Source organism: Microtus pennsylvanicus, chromosome 9 (assembly GCF_037038515.1).
Source record: "Microtus pennsylvanicus isolate mMicPen1 chromosome 9, mMicPen1.hap1, whole genome shotgun sequence".
Lineage (NCBI taxonomy): Eukaryota > Metazoa > Chordata > Mammalia > Rodentia > Cricetidae > Microtus > Microtus pennsylvanicus.
Genome location: NC_134587.1, coordinates 20,995,303 through 21,019,763, shown reverse-complemented (window position 1 = coordinate 21,019,763; position 24,461 = coordinate 20,995,303). Strand labels below are relative to the sequence as shown.

The 24,461-nt window shown below is 38.0% G+C and overlaps 1 protein-coding gene across 23 annotated transcripts in view; it reads right to left on the bottom strand.

The window, feature by feature from the left end:
- The window catches only part of Baz2b (bromodomain adjacent to zinc finger domain 2B), a 208,788-nt gene that overhangs the window by 78,522 nt on the left and 105,805 nt on the right, over positions 1 to 24,461 (bottom strand). For 17 of the 23 annotated variants that reach the window (XM_075985075.1, XM_075985085.1, XM_075985078.1 and 14 more), the window contains 3 exons: positions 20,986 to 21,129; positions 17,728 to 17,778; positions 1,640 to 1,828 (listed from right to left, as the gene is read on the bottom strand). In XM_075985075.1, coding sequence (XP_075841190.1) covers positions 1,640 to 1,828; positions 17,728 to 17,778; positions 20,986 to 21,127 — 382 coding nt within the window. In that variant the 5' untranslated portion in view covers positions 21,128 to 21,129. The remainder of the gene's footprint in view (positions 1 to 1,639; positions 1,829 to 17,727; positions 17,779 to 20,985; positions 21,130 to 24,461) is intronic. The other 6 variants (XM_075985090.1, XM_075985091.1, XM_075985093.1 and 3 more) reach the window with 1 other exon arrangement.

Genomic DNA, 24,461 nt, shown 5'->3' with positions numbered 1-24,461 from the left:
AGCAGGCAGGATATTGCTCAAAAGGCAGAGGTAGGTAGATCTCAGCATGCTTAAGGGAAGCCTGATCTACACAGAAAAGTTTCAGGCAAGCTAGGGCTACGTGGTGATGCATGCCTAAAACATACTTTAAAAAAAAAAAAGATTTAGAAATACACACATGTCTAAAGTCCCTGTTAATATAGTAAAACAAATATTCAAACTTGGTCAACACTGACTGTTCACAAAGTTTTCCCACCGTCCCCTCTCCAAGACAATCAAATTAAAGAAAGAACATGAGTCAACAAATAGTACTTGAGAGATACCCGAAATCTTTTCTGTTCTCTGGGTTTCAAAAGATACTTGGTTGTTTTTAAAGAACCAATAGATACTTTGTCTGTCATTAAAGCAGACAGGAAAAAAATGGCAATAGCTCTTCTGGACTAACTCCACATTCCTTTGGACAGCAAACTAGACATGCTTGTCTACTGGAATCTTCAAACAGCCCTAGAAAGCAGGAATGTTACAGTTTTCAGTTTACAGGTTTGAAAATCCAGAGATGAGAAGGACAGGGATTTGTCCAAGGGGAGATTTATATTCAGATCGATTTCCAGCTAGAACTCAGCTCTGCTGTTAAACCAAGCTTCCTTACTAAAACTAAACCATGCTATGTAGTGATTAATGTGAAGTTTGGACTTTCAATAACATTTACGCGAATTCAGCTACTGTGTGACCACAGTCAACAGAATTCCATGTTACATTGGCCCTTACCAGGCACATAAGACAACTGCCTAACTGCTGGGGAAACATGTATTCCAAACATGCTTTGGAAAGTTTTCAAAAAGGAAAAAGTATAGATATTTAAGAGTCTGCCTCAACTTCCCAACAAAGTAGAGAAAAATAAAAAGGTAAAATAGTTGTCAGAAAAGCGAGACTCTACCTTCAGGTTCTAGGATAATTTTTCCCAGTGCTGGGTGTCTCACCCAGGGTCTCATATATGGAAGACAAGTGCTCTGTCACAGCACACATTTCAAGTCAGGTTAAATACTTGATTTAAATATTGTCGGTAAAGCACTTGCCACAAGAGCATGAAGAACAGACAGCAATCCTATGTAGCAAGTGTAAAAAGCCAAGCACACATCTGGAAACAGAAACCTGGAGCTGGCTGGTTTGCCATTCTAGCAAATCCGAGAGCTCCAAGTGTAGTGAAACAGCCCGGTCTCAAAAATTAAGGAGTAGAGTGATTGAGGAGGACCCCTGACTTCAACCTCTGGAATTCCACACATATATTCCCACATGTACACACACACACACACACACACACACACACACACACACACCCCTTCCCCCCAAAAAAACCAAAGCTGTAAAGAATTAGAACTGTACACTCACATTTTTATACATACAATACTTTGGTAAAATACACCAGAAACACTTGACTTAAATATTCTGTGTTTGTTATGTAGGCAAACACCTAAATACCAAATTAACTGCGGCATCCCAACACACATAGTGACTGTATTTTGCTATATAGAATAAAACTGAGCCAACTCTTGCCCATGAATCTAACACACTATGCTTTGCTGTTCAGTTTAATAACAAATGCCTGTCTGAGCATTTGCAGGCCTTGCTCCTTTCCTTTGACACGACAGCAGATGTTTACCTGGAAAAGATGTTAGTTGGGGATGTGCGGCTAAGGCTGTGGGTGTACCAAGTGTCCCCAAACCACCAAATTCTGAATGCCCTGAGCTGGCTGAATGTAGACCAAAGACTGGGTGGCTGACCATTGGGAAGGCACTCGACACTGTGGACAGGTTAAACGGCTGATCCCCAGCTGGTCTGAATAAATGTCCTGGGAGGGGAAAAAAACACACTTAAAGTTGTTTAGATAAAACAGATGAGATTTACCTGATTTCAGCACTCATGATGCTTACAACATAATTTATCTATTAAATTTAATTTTCTAATTTATTTAATAACACAAAAGCATTGTGAAATTAATTGTGAATTTCAGATCAGGTCTCACATCTGACCTGAGGAAATGAAACTGACCTTTTGTCAAAACATGTGCATTGGGTAAATATCACATTCTTTCATTCTTGAGAAAAATAAAACATCCCATGATTCTAACCCTGAAAACAATGAAGCAAATCCCAACTCTATTCAACATTCAATGATCATACTCAATGCAAAGAGACGTGGTATTCATGTGCACAGTCAAAGCTCCGTTCCCTGTCTAACATTTTGTTGAGAAAAGCATCCTGATTCCCAAAAGGCAGCTTATGCCACTGAAGTCAAATACTGCCAAAGACAGCACAATTAATACACTTACTATGGCATTTCTAGATGGATTCTCAAATACATCTGTAGTCAGCTGCAGAACAAGAAGAAAAATCTTTCTGTACTTACAACAAATAATTAGGACAACTTGGCTGCCTACTATGAAAAGAGAATATTATTCTAGTCTGAAATATTAAGAAAATAGCTCAGTATTCTAGTCTGTTTAAAGAATTTACTTTTAATGGCAGGGCAGGCTTTTAATGCCAGTACTCAGGAGGCAGAGGTAGGAAGATCTCCACGAGTGGAGGTCTGTGAGGGAGTTCCAGGTCAGCCGGGAAGACACAATGAGACCTACTTCATCTATAAATGGAGTGGTTTGCAACTGTAACCCACAACTCAGAAGGTTCTAGGCCAGTCTGGGCTGCATAAGGTCAAGTTCAGCCTGGGCTAATTAGTGAAACTGACTTAAAAACAAATGAACAAGGACTGGGGATGTAGATACTGTTTAACAGTAAGCAAGGGCCTGCCCTAGGTACTTCTGAGGGGGAAAGGTGCGCGGCTCTGTAAATACACCTGTAGTCCAATGTTTAAGCAGAGTAGGAGTCACGTGGTATCTCTGGTCTAGGTCAACTATGGGTGACAGCTTCATTAGTTTTACTCAATAGGTCTGAAGTAAATGAAAAAGTAAGTTGTAAATGAGAATACCTTTGCTTTTCACTTAGCTGTCTATCAAATGTTAACTGTTTGTCTGGTCCTAAAGAAAACAAGACCTATAGCCCTCCACAGACTGATAAAAACCTTATGATTTAAATGAAATAATGTGAATATTTTCATTAAAATGAGTTGTATCAAGTATATCTTCCTTGTGTGTACTTTCTCATCAATCAATCTGGTTTTGTTCTTTAAAGCCAGAACAGAAAATTAATGAATTTTTAAAATCTGAATGTACTTTTGAATTATTACAGATTCTAGATATTACCCTTGAAGCTGAGCTAAAACAGGGAGAAATACAGTTATCACCATCACTGGTTCTCATCAAATAAACCAACTTCTCGATTCAGTTGTACTTGACAACATACAATTGCTATATTTCCTTCTCTGCATGTTGCTAACAAATGAGGCAAACTAGTAGTCATTTTTTATTTGCATATGAATAAATACACACCATGTGTGCATTTGTCCATGTATATGTGTGTCTGAGTGTGTGTGTGAGCACGCAGATGCTGGAGGACACCTTGGTGTTGATCTCAGGTACTGTCCACCTTTTCCTTTGAGACAGTATCTCTCACTGGTCTACCTACCACTCATTGAACAGACGGACTGGCTGGCCAGCAAGCCTCAGGGACCCACTTGTCTCCATTTCCCAGGACTGGGATTATACATATAAACAAACATACTAAGTTGCTGGTTTGAAACTTTTCCTTTTCTACTTGAGTTCAGAAGCTGAAATTTGTGTCCTTTGCTGACAGCACTTTACTCACAGAGTTATCTCCCAAGCTCCACTTCATTCATACTTTTAAAAAGAAGTACTATTCAATTGTACTTGCCAACTATATGAATGTAGTCATGGCTTAATGAAAAAAAAAATGAGCTGGCAGTGGTGGTGCACACCTGTAATCTCAGCACTCGGGAGGTAGAGGCAGGTGAATCTCTGTGAGTTTGAGGCCGGCCTGATCTACAAGAGCTAGTTCCAGGACAGGCTCCAAAGCTACAGAGAAATCCTGTTGGGGGGAAAAAAATAAAATGAAAAGAAACCTACACAAAATATTACAAAAATTGGAAAGCGCTGAAATTAGTGATGGTTGAAACAATTCAATGAGAACTAATGAGTTAGCAGTAAAAAACATTCAGAAATACATAATTAAACATGAAGAAGCAAGAGTTAAATCTGAAGAGTCTCTATGGGCAGAAAATGTAAAATACCTGAGTGCTTATTACTCCTGTAGCAACTTTTAAAAATCAGCAACATATCTGATCACAATAAAGATTTTTGAACCATCAAACAGTGATGTCTAAGAAGAACTTGAAGGTGTGATATTTTAGTGGTTTTTTTTTCTTCCTACAGATACACGCCTTCTTAAGGATCTGACAAAGCTCGTTTCCCTTCCCTGCCTCTACTCTACCACGGCTGTAACATCTCAGTGCATGTGGTTTTTATGCCAGGGCCTGGGTTCCATGACAACAGAAACTGAATCTCCCTGTACTAGGACCCTACATTCCCGGATAATCCAAACACAACAGGAAGTTGTTGTATATTTGTGTCACACTCTTCATACTGTGAGTAGGACACAAAATTATGAAAGAAAAGTCTGTCTTAAATACCCACTGTAGGAAACATCAAAAGGATTTTCATCTTTTTGCCTTTTAAAAGGCTAAAATAATCAAGAGTCATTCTTTAAACAACTAAAAATATAACACCTTTTCGACCCCTCATCCCGTAAATGTTTACCACCTTTTTCTCTGCTCTAATTGCAAAAGAAATCACTAAACTTCAATTAATCATTATAGAAGCTAATTCAATAATATCTGTATTATAGTTTTAGTCTTTTTACACAGTAAAAATACTGTTAGGGGACACCCTTGTTCCCATGGAACTATCTACTGTCTTAAAATGTGAAGTTATTGCTCACAGGGAATTATTTTTCTCATTTATGTGTTGCTGTAGTGTGTGTGTGTGTGTGTGTGTGTGTGTGTGTGTGTGTGTGTGTGTGTGTGCGTGCGCGTGTGTTGTATGCACACATATGTACGGTTGGGTACACATGCATGTGTATACTCAACATTGAGTGTTTTTCTATATCACTTTCCAACATAATTTTGAGACAAGTTCTTTCATTGAACCGAGAACTCTATGATTTGCCCTGGCCTAGTGGTCAATGAACTCTTGCACTCCCCGCATGAGGACTGTGTTACCATGTCTATTTTTGTTAAATGGGGGACAGCGAGAACAACTAAGGTTCTCACACTCCTCAAACATCTCCCCAGGCCTCCATGGAAATTTTAAATTAATCGTAGACTAGGGATGGCATGATGGCTGCTATTATCATCAATAAGCAATTAAAACAGTAAATCACATTTAAAATAAAGCTTGTTCTATATTATCCAGAGAGCAAGCTTGAAACAAAACCTAAATCAAATAGGATCTATTAGTTTCAAAATATAAAACAAGATTATTTGAATATTACAAAGTTCTACTTTTGGAACAGCAAATTCTTCTTACATTAATATACCTAATGTCAACATATGCTCCCAAATAAAACTATCTTGATTAAAAATAAGTTTTCTCAAAGAAAATATCTGTAAACTTAGATAACTAAGGCAATATTGTTTCCTTTAACTGGAAGATGTTCAGTCTCCATTATGAATGCAAACTTTACTTCAGCTTCTGCTTTAACTGATGATGGGAAACCACGGATAACCGAGATAATGAACATTTGTCTGCAATGGCAAGGTTAAGATTCTCAAATGACAGGCTTGAAACTTTTTCAAGTCTACTTGGGAGGCAAAAGCCACTGTGTCAGTCATGAGGAATGGGAATTATGAGCACCTCTGTCAATCTCAATGAAAACTATCCCCTGTGAATGAAGCAAATAACAATTCACATAAAGAACTGAAGCCCTGGAACTGAAACAGGAACAAACTAAACCAAAGATACCATATAAGCTGATTTTCTGTGTGCCAGAAATGTTCTAAACTTCAATGCTACACAAATTTGCTGTGCCAAATCTTCAGTGCTTTAAAACTGCCAACATGATTTTATACCACTGCAAATCTAGTCTCTGGTTTGTAAAATGTACAGTATGGCTATCATAAAAAAAAAGGGCAGTCCATTTGAATGCAGATGTTAAATAACAATGGAGTGTGCTATAAACTGAGTAATTATCAGTTAACACGTGAAATTCCTAACATATCAGTGTTTAATATTTTGAAACTCAAATGAGCAATGTATAAAACTGAACTTTAATTAGCAAAAAGAATGCTATAGTTAATGTGGGTAAAATATTTCTCCTCAAACAATCTTCATTTCATTCCTGTATCTTCTTATTTAGAGCCATTTAAGCTTTATGTTTAATATTTAGAAAAATATATGGAATGCAAACAAATTTAGTCATTTATTTGTTTTTCAGCATTTACAGGGTCTTTCTGTATAGCCATGGCTGTCCTGGAAACCATTCTGTAGACCAGGCTGGCCTCAAACTCAGAGATCTACCTGCCTCTGCCTCCCTGGTACACACAGGCTAGCCTCAAGCTCACTATATGGCTTACATTGGCATTGGACTTGATGACTTTCTGTTTCTGTGTCTCAATGCTACGATTGCAGGCATGCACAAGTAACCTATCTTATTTTTATATTTCAAGTAGTTGAGATTATATTTACAAACATTGCAAAAGTAACAGCAAGTTCTTTTTGTTGTTGTTTTTTTAGCAAGTTCTTATACATGCTTCTCTAGTCTAGTCCCACTAATGCTAACATCGTACAAGTCCATAGACTTCAAAGCCAAGAAATTACCCTTAATTAGGCAAAAAAAATTATTGGCCTAAATCAAATTTCTCACTAACACAATTCTCTGTCCCAAGATTCCAAATCCCATATTACATTGAATTTTGTGCTTTAACTTTCTTCAGTCTGCTACAATTTCTATTTTTTGTTTGATGATAGATAAACCAACGAGATCTGCGTGTGTCTAATGTGAGTTGGGCTCCAACACATCTTTTTTTCTTTGTAACAGGAAGATACAATCTAACCTCTATCACTTGGCTAGTTATCAAAATTACTTAATTGGCTTACTACTAAAGTCTCAAACTAAAACTACAAAGTTCTACTAGAAAAATTAAAATAATATTTCAAAAATACTTAGGTCCTTGAGTTCAACCTCCCATTAAATACACCTCAGTTAAGAAGAGCTAGACAGGGGCAGAGATGGCTCGGTGAGTAAACGTGCTTGCTGGGCAAGCCTGATGAGCTACATTGGACACTAGAATCCATGAGAAAGACAGATACAAGAGGAGCACATCTGGAACTCTGCAGCCTGGAGTGTCCTGCAGTGAAACAGAAAAAGTAGAAGGGGAGAACTGATCCCCAAGCTGCCCTCGGACTTCCACAAGAACATATGTGTGCATGCACACAACTAAGAAATGAGTAAAATTCAAAGAGAAAGAGAGAAAAAGATAGTTGGACAATGGAAAGCCTTCATCGAAGATTTGCAGAAACCTGTAAACTTTTAACAAAGAAACTGCAGAGAAAAATAGCAATATAAAATTCTCAGCATGGTGTAAATCCTGAAGTTGGCTTTATCTATTAAATACCTAGAAGACCTCTCACATCCCCTAGTGATCCTCTACTGGCTGTAAACCTAAAACCTGGATGCTTTTCAAACATGCCTCAGAGTTGGGTTTTAATAAGCCTTGCCTCTTCAGCACATTCAATTGATTCTTTAATTAGTTGAAAAAGAGCACTTTATTCACATGTACTAAATTTGCCAAACTAGACAAATACGTTCCTTTCTACTTGGATATAGTCACAGATTTCGACAACACTGGAAGCACAAGGTGTGGGCTCTTTAGGATGCAGCTGTTTATGGGAGGCCAGGCCATACCTGACGCACTGAGGTACTGTTGATACACTGATGCACTGCACCAGAACGCTGACACATTCGGAAACAGACAACACCTGATGCTGTCATTTCAGTTCTGTCTTCCCTTTACTGTCAAGTGAAATATATGCATAATCAATAGGCTCTGACTTACGTCAGCTGCTTAGCTGGCCCCTGAGATTAAGTCTTGCAAACACACAGTCCTGCCTAATTGACTAAGGGTCAAGTGAAACAGGACACAGGCATTCTAAATAAATATATTAATGGACATACATTTACTTTTAGGTAAAGCTGCTATTATAAGTACTTCTAATACACTTAAATATATATTCTCAATATAAATAATGTTAAATATTAATTTAAATTTAAATGACTTTAAAATTCAAATAATGTTGGCAGGGTGCTGAATTTTGATGCTCTTTGACCCTAAATCAGCACTGATCCCTCTACTGCTTCCTTGGAACAGGATCTGGCGACAGATTATTCATTACCTTGATGAGGTCACTGATCAATTTGCACCAGACATGCAGGTTATTTACTGGAATTTGATCCAGCTTCATGAAGCCATTCAGTTTGACAGTGCTGTTCATGAACATAACAGGCAGGACTCCCTGGTGCTATTCATGCTCTTTGATATCCTCCAGTTGAATTTCAAGTGTCAAAGAATTCGAAGCAGATAATCTGACTCTGATTTTTTTTTCATCTCCTCTCTAGTTCTTTAAAACATCTGAGATAAGAGGTCCTCTTTCTTCTACACCTGGGATACTTCCATCAAAAAATCTCTTTAGATTTTCTACTTATTTGAAGAATATGGCCTGGCAGAAACAGAAGAACCCAACTGATGCAGACCTGCAAAGGAAAGCACAGCTTGTAGAAGTGAAAATGCTGCAGTCCACAGAAGGCCCAAGAGACTCAGCTGACTTGCTAGCAGTCCACCAGGACCGAGTGCTGTGCCGCAGTAAGGATTTCACGCGGATGTTTTATCAGGTGGGAGGGGATGGTGGCTGGCGTCCTGTGTGACATCCTGCTCTTGCAGCTAGTGATCTTCTTAGCCCCTTGGACCCACTGTCCCCACACATGCCACTCCTGTAGGAGCCTCTGAAAGCACTTTACACCATGCAGGAGTTAGGAGTACTCCTGGATCTTCCCTTTTGCCTTGGTAAAATTTCCCTCCCTCTTCCATAGAGCAAGAAGACTTCTGATTGAAAACAAATGACAAAGGAAATTCTAAAGTACATTGAGCCTTTATAAATAAGAAAACACACATAAAACTTCTCTTGCCAGTGACCAGAAAGTTAGAAATGAATGTTTTTTTAAATAATTGTATGTGGCTGGTTAACTGATTTTCCCACAGTCCCTTACACTGTCATTGTTGATGCTCAGTCTCCAGCTAAAATTTCTGCATAGTCAACTGAAACTTTCTTAGATCGTCTGCACTGCACATCAATTTTGGTCAGTCACTCCAAGTTTACCCTGCCTGTGGGATTAACTACGACACTGACAGTTCTGTAATCCTTCATGATTCCAGTTACCAATGTAACAAGTTCTATATTTCTGGATGTGAGTCTAGCCTTTAACAGCTGAGCCATATCTTCAGACCTAGCAATATAACAAGACCGATCCTCACAGAAGCCTGGGGACAGGTGTGAAGAAGACCTAATAGGCACCTGGCACTACCGATGCTTGAAGACATCAGTCAGGACATCCAATGCATCACACCATGTTAGAGAGATGGTGAAAGAACCAGAAAACTCTCAATAATCTAACTTTATAATAAGTCCTAGTTCAGCCCTCCTTCTCTTTTCCATAATGGTTTCTTATGTATTCTGTGCAAAAAATTAAAGGACACACATACTGTAGAAGAAAACAGATATAGTCCTTGCCCTTTAGACCCAGGGAAAGGACGAATAAAACAACATCAAATGTATAATTACATATTGTGAAGGGTTCTATGGAGGAAATTAATAGGTACAGGGGTAGATAATGGTAGAGCAATTACCTAGACACTATGATCAGTGGGAGTCATCTATAATTAAGGTCAGAATTAGTCAAGATTCTTCAGAGACGTGGAACCAGTAGGAACCAATGATTTATTATGACGAAGCAGCAAATAAAATTATGTTGGCCCACAAGGAAAGCTGGAGCTACAGAGCTGATGGAGTTTAAGTCTGAGTCGTGGGAGAAGGCTGACATCTCAGATCAAGCAGCCAAGCAGAGAAAACAATTTTTCTCTTCTATTTTTCCATTTTCTCCAGGCCTTGAGGAATTGAATGCCGCTCATCAATACTAGGGAAGGCACTTTTCTCTACTCAGTCCACAGCTTCAAATGCCAGTCTCATTAAAGCATACCTTGCAGACACATTCAGGAATAAATTTTAATTCAGGCATCCTGCATCTCCAGCCAAGTGGTCACAGAATTAGCATCAGTTATTCAGACAATGGTCTCTGGATAACTGAGACAAAGCGTGAGAAACGAACAGCCACAGGAAGATTCCTCAGACTAGATGGGGCAAACTTCCGACACTGGTCCAGAAAAGAGAGCTTTCTATATGAAGAAGTGAATGTCAGGAGGCTGAAACACAATGGCTCAGACAGATGTGATGAGCAGGGAAGGTCAGGTGAGGGACAGTGGACAACCTTGTGTATTACTCAGGATGAAATACACAAAACATCTTATTCAGGCTATGTGAAAAGGTTAATTTGATGACTCTCATACCTCAAAAGCTCTTGGGAAAGATTCGCTCCGGATGAAGAAGCTCTATTTACAGAATGACTAACATGCAGCTTCCCTCCATCCTTTGGCTCCACTCTTTCTGAGGGGTCCTTCCTTCCAACATCTTAGTGCCCAGAAAAATACCCATTGATATCTCTCTAGCATCGAATAGTCTGGTTTGTATCGTGTACTCATTACATAAGTCAGAACATTTTTACCTGATAAATATGATGCCTACATTGCCTATATCACACAGAGTTTCTGGAATCTAGAATCCTCAGATAAAAAAATTGAAAAAGTACTTTAGAGGTAATAACTTCTAATACTAGAAGAGGATTGAGGCAGCACAATAACCATACGTAAGGTGGTAATTGTTTCTAACGAGATTCTAACTCAATTTATAAAAGGAAAAGATTAGGTGGGGTCTGGTAGTGCACACTTCGAATTACAGCACTTGGAAGATAGAGGCAGGAAGATCCTGAGTTCAAGGTCAACGTCTACTGCACAGCAGGTTTCATGGCCAGCCTGAACTGTGTGCAAACCTGCTTCAAAGAAACAACATAGGGCTGGGGATGTAGCTCGGCCAGCAAAGTGCTTTCGTGAACCTGATTCCTAGCACCTATGGAAAAGGCTAGCTGTAGTGCTGTGTGCCTGAAAAGAAAGAAGGAGTCCAGCAGGCTGGCAGATCAGGTCCTAATGAGATACCCTGCCTCAAAAGACAAAGTAGACAGCTCCTGAGGAATGTCACTTAAAGGGACCTCCAGCTTTCCCTTGTAAGCTTCATGCCTGCACACTTGTGTGTGCATGGGTGCACACATACACAATCTAAAGATACTACAAAGTTTCCAAAGGAGGAAAAGCCAAAGGAAGAGTCTGTGAAAAATGGTAACAAAAGGGAGTAAGAAGCATGCACTGGTGGCTCCCTATTCAGTTATGCTGCATCATCTACCAGCTGTGACAGAGAAGAGCAGAACAAAAAGACTAGCTACATGAGGTGCAGACGTCAGAATTCAGAATTACAGAAACATCTGGAAATCTGGAGGCATAAAATACTAGTGAGTAACTACCAGAAGAACAAAAACCCAAGCAAACTGAGAATATAAAGTACCCAAACGCCTAGCTGTCTGCGAGTATTCTACATGAATGGCACAGAAGCTGACAAAGACCATGTGGAAATCTACTCCTGAAAGGCAAAGCCCTGGTCAGCAGACCTGCTGAGGTGAATAATGCCCTGCTGCACAGTCTTTGGAGCCTGGCTCAGGAAGTGGAGTCTAACACGTCATACTAGAGTCCGAAGCAGGCAGAGCAGCTGAGTGAGGGGTAAACGTAGCAGCAAGGAAACTGCAATACAGCAGACTTGTTTCTGCTAAAAACACTTTGCTGACCCAAGTATTTTCAAATGTACAGAGACAAACGGGAAACTTCTCTAAAAATATCATCAGAACACAGTAAGCAGAGAATATGATAGCATAAACAAATTTTCCGATCACAATAAAACCAAAGTGGGTAACAATTTTTAAAATGTGCATGCTAAGTTGCTCACTTCTATAAAATCTGTTAGTCAAAGAGGGATAATCAAAGGAAAATAAGTATTTTTAATGGAATAAGACAATCAATAATCAAAAATGCACAAGTTGCAGCTATGGTCATACTATAAAAGGAAATGCATAGTAATAAATACATATATAAAGGACAAAGGTTTCAAATAAATGATCAATTTTTTACTTTAAAAGACAGAGAATAGTCAGCTGGTGGTGATACAGGCCATTAATCCCAGAACTTGGAAGGCAGAAGCAGGTGCATCTCTGAATTGGAGGCTAGCCTGGTCTATAAAGCTCCAGGACAGCCAGGGCTACAGAGAGAAACCATGTCACAGGATAGATAGATTAGATAGATAGATGGATGGATAGATAGATAGATAGATGATAGATAGAGAATGTAATGAAAAACAGGAAAAAGAAAAAGAAATCATACTAATAAAAAAGACAAATAATAAAGATAAGGTGTAAATCACTGAAACAGAAAACAAAAACAAGAAAATTCAGACACTCAATTCTTTAAAAAGATCAATGAAATCAGTATATGTTTACAAAATGAGAAAAGGCACATAGTATGAGTATTAACAATGAAAAAGAAAGTACTACAATTTGGACTCATAAATTCAACAACAGATAAATCCCTTCAAAGACCAAATCTCACTTAAATATAAAGATAACCTGAAGTGTTGACATATCTGTTACTAAGTATTAAAACTAGGACAACTTGAACATAGGAAAGACACCAACCAATGAGCTCATCTACCCCCAGCTGTACCTGTTCATCAAAGATAAAGCTATGGCTTAATATCTTACAATAATAAAAGTTTACACACAAGGAGACACAGATAGACAAGACAGACAGACAGACATACACACCCCAAACAATATCAATGCTTAGATGACCTCACAGCTTAACTTCGTCAAATATTTAGAAAAGTAAAAAAACAATTATATACTCTCCCAGAACACAGTAGGACTGGGAACTGTCCCAAATAATTTCCAACAGAGAATGACAGGAAAGAAAAATGGAGCAATAATCCTGGTGAGTACTCATGTAGGCTGCCTAATAGAAATTCAACAAATCACATCAACAATGTTTTAAAAGACCAATACTTCATGATTAATTGGAATTAGATCCCTGGCTGCTAAAATGGTTTACCATATAAAAAAAATTAGTCAATTACTTCACCTTATTAGCAAGTTAAAAATCAAGGCTGTGTCAGCATCTCACTAGATACAATCATATGACAAAATCGATACTAAATTAAATAAAAAATACTCAAAAGTTAATGATGTCTGTCATCATCAGTTCTATTCGATATCTTACCAAACAGTAAAAGTTTATGAAGCAAAGAAAGAAACAAAAATTACACAGGTTGGAAAGAAAGACAGCCTCTAGCATGAATGAGCGAAGTATCTGGATAAATCCATTATGGGGAAAGTATACAAATGACAAATGAGTGCATGCAGGTCTCCATTGGTCTTCAGAGAAACCACACTAAAAACAACACCAAGTAGCTCTGAAATCACACAGACAAGGAACATTAATGGACTGAGCAGTCTTTTTTTTTTTTTTAAATATTTATTTATTATGTATACAATATTCTGTCTGTGTGTACGTCTGCAGGCCAGAAGAGGGCACCAGACCTCATTACAGATGGTTGTGAGCCACCATGTGGTTGCCGGGAATTGAACTCAGGACCTTTGGGAGAACAGGCAATGCTCTTAACCACTGAGCCATCTCTCCAGCCCCTGGACTGAGCAGTCTATTTACATATATTTAGGAATATCTATGTAGCAATTAAAAATTAGAGACCATGAATTTGAGAGGGAGCAAGGTATAGGGTGATGCACTGGAAGGGTTGGTAGGAAGAAAGGGAAAGGGAAAAATGTACTCATATTTAATTCAAAAAACTAAAAACCAAACCAAATCTAGACAGATGCTATAATATATCAACTGTTCTTTAATGACACACTAAGCATAGGCACTACTTAGTGTTGCTTTTAGAGAATAAAATAAATGGTACAGACATTTAGAAAAACACTTGCCAAATTTCAAACTAAGCATATACTTAGAATACTCTCTAGCAATCCCAATGCTCATATTTACCCAAGAGAAATAAAATCATGTGTAAACACAAGGGCTTGTAACTTGAACACTCATAATTGCCTCAAGCCAAAACACTGCAATGTCTATCATCAGGTGAATGATTACACAAATCCTGGCACAGTTATAAAACAAAATATAATTAGTAAGATAAAAGAATGAGCTACTATATAAACAATAATACAACTATTTAAAAAGAATTATGAAAGACACAAGCCACAAAAGCACACATGACTTAATTTAAATAAAAGTCCAGAAACAGCCCAAAGTGGCAGAAAGCAGGGCAGTGGCTGCCAGGGTGGAAATAAAGATGGAATCCCGAAGGGGTGGATAACATGGAGCTACATGGGTACACACAGGCTTTCTTCTATGCATACTCACACTTTCACCATGAACTGCAGAGGTTAAACTAAATTTGTCTGTTATCATATTCCAGTGTTAATAGACTGCATGGCCTCAGAATTCTGGAGGTTTTTTTTTTTTAAACTATGTTGGGTAAACTTTCATATAGAGCCAAAGTTTACTTTCCCAAATGCCCAGATCAACTCAAAAGTGCCTAAAGTCTCTGTAAGGTTTTTAAAAAATTCTATAAAGTTTTGAACAATGTGTTTTGGTTATATTAACTTCCCTTCCATCAGTTTTTCCCAGATTCACCCACAATTCCCTACCCATCATAGTTAAAACAGACAACTGTAAGCAAATGTGGAAATTATTGTTGTACATAAATTATAACCAAGGAAAAACCCAAATGTGAGAAGTTTTCATTATTTCCTTCACTGCTTTATAAGAGGAACAAATTAAAGGTGACAAAGCAAGGAAGTGGAGAGAGCACTCGGTGAACTACAATGACACCGGAGGAAGGTTCTGGTACACCTACTGAAGTGACAGCAGGCCGGAAAGAAGGTACCAGCTACAACTGAAATTGAAAGCAGGATTGTTGAGATCATTATGTGAGAGTGAAAAGAACGGCTGAAGCCACTGGACCTCTGCAACATGAATGAATGCGGATGAGTGTAGGAGAAACTGATTTTAGCAGAAAATGAAAACTTCTGATTTGTGTTTGTTCATTTGTTATGGTTGAGGTGTCTAAGACATATATATAAAAAATGTGTACAATTAGGATCTGAGAAAGTTCACAGTTTTCATTCAGGTCCATTTAAACAGCAAAGAGATAAAAATCGTCAGGACCAAAACATAGGCAAGTTCACCTTTATGAATACAGCAATCAGCAAATTCCAAGTCAAATAAAACAAACCAACCAAGGAAATGAATAAAGATCTAAGAAGCTGGAGCTAGAGAGAGAACGGAAAAGCTAAGAGCTATATCCCAGAAGTTAGGAGGCAAGATTGGTCAGCTGTCAGCTGCGAAGTGACAGGGCTGAGGAAGGGAGGCCCTGCTGTGAGCCAGAATATGCACAGAAGGCAAAGAAACAGAAGCACATGGTGTGGTCTTGGAGAAAGCGTGATTGTAAAAACTCCAGTAGAAAACAGAGCAGGCATCAGAAGAGTTTTGGGGTAAAGGAAGGCTTTAGGAATGTCTTCCTTATTTAGGACACAGGACATAGGAGCACCTTCTCATATCCCCAAACATGATCTGATACATAAAATAATGATACTATATAAAAAGAATGAAGTACTTGAAAAGACCTTAATAATCTTTATAAAGGGAACAATCAATATTTGCATTTCCTGTAAGAGTTAAACGCTGTATTTCTGTGAGCATTTATTACACTTAATTATTTGATTGCACAAAAAGTATAGAAGAGAAATTAGTAAGCACATATATAGACAGAGTTGGCTTCTCTCTGCCTTCTACTCATTTTGCCTTCCCTCCTTCTTACCTTTTCTGATTTCTTCAACACTGGGATTGAACTCAAAAATTTCTAGGCATGCCTCTAGCCATTAAATACATTATTAGCCCTTTTTAATTTTGACAGTTGCCAAGTTGTCCCAGCTGTCTTCCTTCTGTCTCAAGCCCTAGATCATTTATTTGTTTTTTTTTTTTTAATTTGTTTATTTCTTTAGGAAGGGGCTGGAGGGGGTTGAAGTCTACTAGATTGCTGGTAAAGTAGTAAAATCATGAAGTCAGCAGTTGGGAGAGTGGCTTGATTTAAACCAGAGGTAACTTCCTTAACAACTCAGTTAGGCAGCAATATTCTGAAGTCAGTCGTGGGAACCAGGAGCCAGTTATTCTATAGTTTCTTAAGTACTCAATTAGTTTAATTAAATTTCATTCTACTTAAAATACTTTTAGTGGTATATGTTATCTCTAGCTGACTTGATACATATTATAACCAAAATCCAACAGGTAAGAATTTCAAAACTCAAAGGCTAAATTCAGTCTGTCACAAAGGTCAGATACCTAACAATCAGGTACTTTTCTATATAGTAGAAATGGGAATGTTGGTGTTTCCTCAAAATTTGTATGTAAGAACTGCAAAGAGACAGTATTGGTGAGGTAGGGCCTTCGGGAAAGAAATTGGGAAAGATGTTCTCCTTACCAACACACTAGTGCTCTTAGAAGAGATGTTAAAAAACTATGTTCTGTACCTATTGCCTCCCAACTCATGGGACTTAAAAAGCAAAGGAAATTTATAGGGCTCCAATGTCTCCTGAAACTTACAAAATTCATAAAACTCCTCTGGAAGATAATAAAAGCAGTAACGATTGTTTGGGAGAATGGCCTCTCCAACATGCAGAGCTACCCATAAGTTATGCACAGAGCTTCAGGGATACAGCTTTTGAGAATGATCATCCATGCTAGCATGGAACTTTGATGCTGCAGCTGCTACTGAGTCATCCATGCTCCTGTAATAAACACTTCGCCCACATTCCTACAAGTAAACCAAATGCGACCCATTGGGCTAGATTTGGGTGAACTGTTTCTTTGGTCAGCTGTTGCTTCCCTGTTTGGAGTGAACAGATGTTTGCTTATTTCCCCCCAGGAAAAGTCACTCACAACCATCTTCCTACCTTTCCACTTTTGCAGTGATTTCTTGAGGCTGTGAACCTTACTCCACTGAAAAAGCTAGACAAATTGTTTTGCTCCCTTTTCTACCATGTGAGAGAAGACACAACAAGAAGGTGAAATCTCTAAGGAAAAAGGCTTTCAGTGCTGTGGATTGGATACGGTTTGTCCCCTAGGTCTGTCCCCTAAAGTGTTGGACATTCATACCTCGGCATGTTAAAAGATGAAGCCTTAAAGATAGAAGATGATTTGGTCCCAGGGTACCATCAGAAGTGATTCCTGTAGTTCTCAGAACAGCTTAGTTCTCATGGACACCAGATGGTTATAAAGCAATGCCACCCTGTGCTTGGTCCCTTCTCCAAACAACTATTTCTCTTTCTACTTCCCTGCCATGTCTGTTGTGAGCCAGGGATCATTCACCAGATATTACCCATAATGTTTAAATTTTTTACCATCAGAATAAATGCCACGTAAGTGTCTTTTCATATTAAGAACTTAGTAAGTACCGAGCCAGGATTCTGCAACACTAAAAGAAAACAATTGTGAGACACTTACCAGACACTGAGTCGGGTGGTACCTTCATCTTGGACTTCCCAGCTTCCAGAACTGTGAATAATAAATTTTTAATACTTATAAATTATCAGCTATGTGGTAATTTGTAATAGTAGCCAGATTAGAATAAGCCAAAAGGTTAGTAAAATATAAGTGCTTAACTTCAGATGCAAAGCAGGATCTCTTCAGTAAGAAACAAAAGCAACCAGAAATAAAATCTCTGAAAACGGATCCATCAAAGTTAGGAGTTTCATTATCAAAATATACAACAAACAAATAAATATAAACATCAAATTGTGAAAAATTGATTCCATACATATAATTGTAAAAGATCTCATAAATAAGACCATTCATAAATACTTAGGGAAAAATAGTGACACAGAACCATGAACTAGCATACATATAACTGTAAAAGATCTCATAAATAAGACCATTCATAAATACTTAGGGAAAAATAGTGACACAGAACCATGAACTAAAGCCCTAAAGAGGGATTAAAAAAAGAAAAGAAGCCCTGAAAGCTAAAAACCTTACAAAAAGCTACAAAGACATCGCAATGAAGCACGACATCACTGACCAAAAACCTCTCACAGTCTGACAGTGCTAGTTGTTGCCTAGATTGGGATTATTAAAAGTATCTGGTAGAAAAGGGGATACAATGGGTACCAGTATTCACTTACATATATCAGTATCTATATATAATGATGCCCTTAATGGCAGTATTTAGAATTGATAAAAATTGTAAATATTTAAAACTTCTACCAGTAGTAACACAGATAAAAGTATGCATACAACTTGTGTATAACAAGTAGAAAGATAACCCAGTCCTGTATGCTTACAAATACATTCCCTCTACATTTCTCATTACGTCACACTTCAGTAAGCACACCACCAAGTCATGCCAAGTCTTCTCTTTCAATATATGCCTCCTTCTACAAATGCAGTCTTCGCATCCCAGAGAATCTATTTATTATCAAATATCTCCAGAGCCTTGTTTCTTACCACATTTCCAATAAACCTTTTCTGGGCCTTCATCATTTTTTCATATGAATAAATGTAAGCAGCTAATGATAAATATGAATATAAATTTAAGGCCTCTCGTTATATTCTTCTTACAAACTGAAGCTAAACACACTGGTAGAAATGATACCTGAGAGCACTGTCTCTAAACCAAACCATTCTTATTAGATAGAGCATAAGAAAAGACGATGGTTACAATTTACTCTGCACCAGTTATACGACAGTACTTCGTTTATCATAATATTAAAAGCAGCTGTTACTCCTGTCTTACAAATAAGGCAACTGAACCTTAAGAAAAGGTAACTCATAGAGCTAATAGGTAGACAAGACAAGGTTTGATCTCATGGTTATATTGATTTTAATCACTATATTATTCTGCATAAATTCTTATGAATGTCAAATTTGGTTCTAAATGTTCTGTCATGGCCTACTCCCCAGCTTGGGCTTCTTCTTTTCTCTCTCCTCTACAACACTGCAGCACATAATTCAACCAAGCCAGCTTTCCTTCCTTCTTAACAGAAGCCCCATTATTATTATTATTATTATTATTATTATTATTATTATTAGCTGAAATATGGTCTGTTAAACCCATACATCCTGTCCTTCCTTCAAGTTGAGACTATCACTCACACAGTTCTGAGGAAAGAGATTCAGTGGAAATCTCTAGGTGGGGCGTCTGGGGAAAGCTTTCATTCTCTTGGCATGCAACCCTGGCTTAGCTCATTCCCCTGGCCTGATCTGAAGAGGTATTCTAGATGGAACACCCCTCATGAAGCTGTGAGGTACGCATGTGAGAATCAAAGTCTCACACTTCAGGAGACAGATTTAAATCCCAGAGCCTCAAGATCTGAGGACACTCCGGTGCCCATCTGTGAGCGGCGTGTCTCCCATGCTTTCCTGGCGTAGTTAATCACTGCTAAACCTAACATACATCCTAACAGCACTGAGACATTAATCACAGTGCAATTTCCTCAGTGTATGCTGACCTGGCACACATTTGCAGAGAAGAGCGATAATGATATAAATGCTAATTTAAAGATAAGCATGCCGACTGCAGCTATAACCAGAGCAGCCTTAGTTTACCAGTTTTACAGATTCTGCCTGTGATTTGGCATTTGTTTGAAGGACACCACCGTGGGGGAAAGAAAGCAGCGGACTACGGTACAAATGAACAACTATTGAAATTTCTTAAAGCTCTATCAAACAGCCAAAATCTCCAACAAATGCACTCTGGGAGGTTCGTTTATTTAATTATGTTAAATGTCATTCTCTGAGCTTTTAGTTGGAGCCAAGATGTAGGGAGGCACCTGATATTGACTAAGGTATGCATCAACTGCTGTTCTATGGAAAGGCTCCAAGGAGATGGACAAGCCCTCGTTGGGGCAAAGAAAAGGTAGTTTGGCTTTGTTTTCCTGATGAACAAAAATATCCTTACAGGCACTAGGATGAGTGGGCCAACCACTCCTGCTGGCTTGGCGCTTTTTCGTTACAGGTTTTGTTCTGTGTCCACAGCCTGTTAGATGTGATTATCACTCTTTTCATAAAACCAATAAAACCCATACATGTTGAGAGTTCTATCTGTTCTTACTGCAATGATACTGTTTTTTTTTAACCTTAAGTATGGCAATAAAACTAAAGGTATATTCTGGAGATCAATGTTTCATGGGTCCTAAACATCCCTGAATGGTTTTGCTGCGAATGCCAAGAATAAAGAGGCATGGGCACTCTTTAAATGAGCAACTTTCGGTGATTCAAAAAAGCAAAATAGCAAAACCACATATTCTTAAAGAGTGGACCTATTTTTTTTTAATGATAAAGTGTGTTATTCCTGCACTGTCTCACAAACTCACTGCATTGTCAATCCACAATGTTGAGGGGGACTTAGGACAGAGAGAGCCTGTGCCAAGGACATCTGTATTTCTTCCCTCTTTCATGTACAGAACTCTACATTTACTAACAAATTAGTTATGTGGGTATTAAGAAATAACAGAAAAAAATGTATAGCTAAATAAAAACAATAAAAAAAGAAATTAAACTAAATTCTCAGAGAAGAGTTACAAGTATGGAAAACCAGGAGAAATTAGTGCTTTCCCAGAGTAAAATCCAGACAAAACCAAAAACACATTTAACCCAGACATTATCCAAGGTCAAGAGAACAACATGCTATTCAGAGTGCAGTGTTACAAACACAGAACCATGGAAAGAACGGCGCTCTAAAATCAAGTATAAAAGGATATTCACCACATGGGTTGACTGTAGAGCTAAGTGAAGCAGGTCCCGAGGAAAGGCCGCTTTTGGAAACCACTGAAGCCACAGCAGGAGCCGATGCCGTTGGTGTAGCGGAGGAGGCTGGGGAGGGTGGCAGTCGTTCTCCAGACTCCATGTCTACAACAGAAGGAAGCGCTCTATCAGGCAGGATCACTCAAAGAATTAGACATGTCTGTGCACTTTGCTCGCTTTTTAAAAGGCATAAGGTGAAATGTGGACAAAATAACCTTATGGCTTAGAGTACCCCTTCGCAAACTCATGTTAAGGCTTCCTTTCTCATGGGACTGGGCAGGAGTGAGCGGACTTTCACTCCCATGAAACACATCTGTGTTTTGTGAAGTGGGTAGCAGTGTAGGGAGAGAACCCTTACATGAATAGCGGCTGGGAGTTTCCGCCTCTCAGACTTTAGAACTCTCTCCTTCATAAATCATTCAGTACTAGATATTGTTATAGCAACAGAAAGTGAAATAAGATGAACATTTATGAAGCAAGTTTAATTTTATTTTATTTTTGAAACAGGGCTGTGCCTAAACTCATATTCTCCTACCTAAGTCCCACAGCTAGGACTACAGGTGTGTGTCCCTGCAACTCAGCTTGAAACAAACTAAACATTAGGTATACCACACATTTTCTTATCTGTCTTTGTCCCTTCTCCCTTAGTTCCAGACATGTTGCTAGGCCCAGCATTTAAGTGGTCCTAAGAACTCTGCCAACTGAGCTTCCTTCCTCCATGGCCCCACATTGCCTTTTTTGCTATTTTCAAATGCACACTGTGCTAAATTACAGGTTCTATAATTTAAATCTTTTACAAGTTTACTCTTGAGACCTCAAGAGACCTAAACATGAAAAAATAATCCAAGAGCAAGCACTGGTTTTCATATTGCTCAATAAATAATCTATTCGGGGAATATTCTTTTCTATCCAAAAGATTAAGTATTCCTTTGAAATGAAATATTTGTAGGGAAGGTTATTCTAGAAATACAAAATAGATATATGGGAATATTAACAGAGGATTTGAACAAGACTTAATATCTGCAGATCAACTAAACCATGGGAATAATCTATGGCTTTAAATATCAACTAAGCTTAGAGATTTCTAAAAAGGATACAAAGATTTGAAAGATATAGACCAACAATGTCTGATTAAATAACCCAACGCAAGATATTCAAAGGACAAACAGGAGACAGGAAGCTTTGCTTGGCGCAGAAAGACAGTTAACATTCTAACAGAAACAGTGAGGGCTGCTGTGGGAAACAGCGGCAACCATGGTAGGGAACCAAAGAAGCAACATGCCAAAGTCCTTCTGTCCCATATAAAACGTGTAAGCGGTCAAAGAAATGCGCTGAGGAAGAGTCAGTCCATATGTAACAGAGGGAAAAACAAAGGTTCTAAAGAATAAATGATTACAAATAAAGAACAGCATACTTAAAATTCTGCCTTTGTCCTGGTCACGCTAATATCAGGTTTGTATTTCTAATATTACAATTTCCTGGCTAAGAAGTTCTCAAAGACACACTAAAATGTTCTTACAGAAATGAATAACATAGAAAGGATACTTGTTAGCATGTTACAATTGCAAACGAGTAACAATATATGTCCATCCATAAGTTTGAACTCACAGCTTTTTTTAAAAGAATAAGGTGGATCTGTGTTAACCGGTTAAGTGAAAAGGACAAGGTCTAGTCAGTCTAATCTCATTTGTGCTCAGGATAAGGGGGTGGAGGTATTCTACTGTGTACATATTGACAATGTTTCTAGAAAAAAATAAGAGAAATTGTTAACTGTAGGAAAAAGGAGCAGGTACGTGGAGTCTTCACTGAAAGAATTAGCTTTTACTGTCCATCTTTTCATACCATTTTCATGTTTAACCAGGTTCTTGTATTGATGACAGTTAAATCAATAAAAGGAGAATGGTTTGTTATTGCTGGAAATTACCCTTTAAATAACTCATAGTTGGTCCAGTCTAGCGGTCAACATTTACTTCTGTAATGTGTCACTGTGAGACTTTAATAAAAAATCGCATTAAGTAGTGAAATGAAAATTAAGCAAAGTCTGGTCAAATGAAGCTATGGTTCTGCCAGGATGAGTACAGAATTCAACCAGGAGACCAAAATAAAACAACAAACAAACAAAAATCCACAAAGCTGTTGGTACAAGTTGCTACAAATCTCAATTGGGACTATGGCAGTTTGAAGATACAAATCTGATGAAAATTTTTGTGCAATGGTGTCTTCAATTATGAAACTGATCCACATATGAGCTAAGACTCTGGTGCTCTCTATAGAGGGTTGACATGAATATGTCCCTTCTTCTGCCCTATCAGATCCAATTCATCTCAATTTTACTTGTACTGTGAATTTGAAATTGATCCAGTTTTCTCCATCACTATAGCTATCATTCTTATCTATGCCACTAAGAACAAAGATCCAGCAAAGAAGAGTATATAAGCAGAGTCTGGGTGCTTTTGTTTTGTTTAGTTTGGTTTGGTCAATAAGCAGAGATCAATTTCCTTTTACTAGTGGTGATGACGTCTCCATAGCCACAAAATAGTTGTGACAAACTATGAGATCCATCAAGCTTGGAATATCATCTGACCCTGATGAGAATGTTAATCAATCCCTCCTCTTCTCTGGCTTCTGGGAAAACTCCTAATTCTATTTACAAATGTACCTACATCTTCCTTACTAAGAAACTGTTCTTCATAAAGCAATTATTGATAAAAATATATACATAAATAATCAATGAGCTTATAACACAGCAGTTACATATAAGACGAAAATATAAAATCACTGACAAGACCCACAAAGCTTCTCCATTTGCATCATAAGAGACAGACAGACAGACAGATGAGGCTGTTTGATTAATTCAGCATTCTTGGCCAACCAAGTCTGAGTATAACATGTAATGGAGCTACAGACACACTTGTCATGGTAAAGGTATGGTTAAACAATCTTACCAATAATCTTTAAAAACAACTAAATGAAAATTCTGTTTTATTTTGCAGTTTGGAGCATAGAACCCAGGGTCTCATGCATAGCAGGCCAGCACTCTACCCCAGACCTTATTTCTTTAGAAATTTTAGTCCTTTAGTTTGCAGGCTAAAATGAGAAAGCTGAGGGTTTATTTTTTACACTTTAAATTTTCATTTATACATATTTTTAATAAACTGAAAAGAATTAAAATGAACTCACCATTATTTTAGGTGAAAGTTTGGGAATAAAATGAACAATTATGAGTTTAAAACACAGTTCAAAAACAAAGCAAGTTGTTATAAACAGAACTAAAAATAAGACAAATAGAAGATGGAAAATCATCAAAAAGAAGTAGGAATCAGGGGCTGGAGAGATGGCTCAACGGTTAAGAGCACTAGTTGTTCTTCCAGAGGTCCTGAGTTCAATTCCCAGCAACCACAAGGTGGCTCACAACCATCTAAAGTGGGTATGTCATG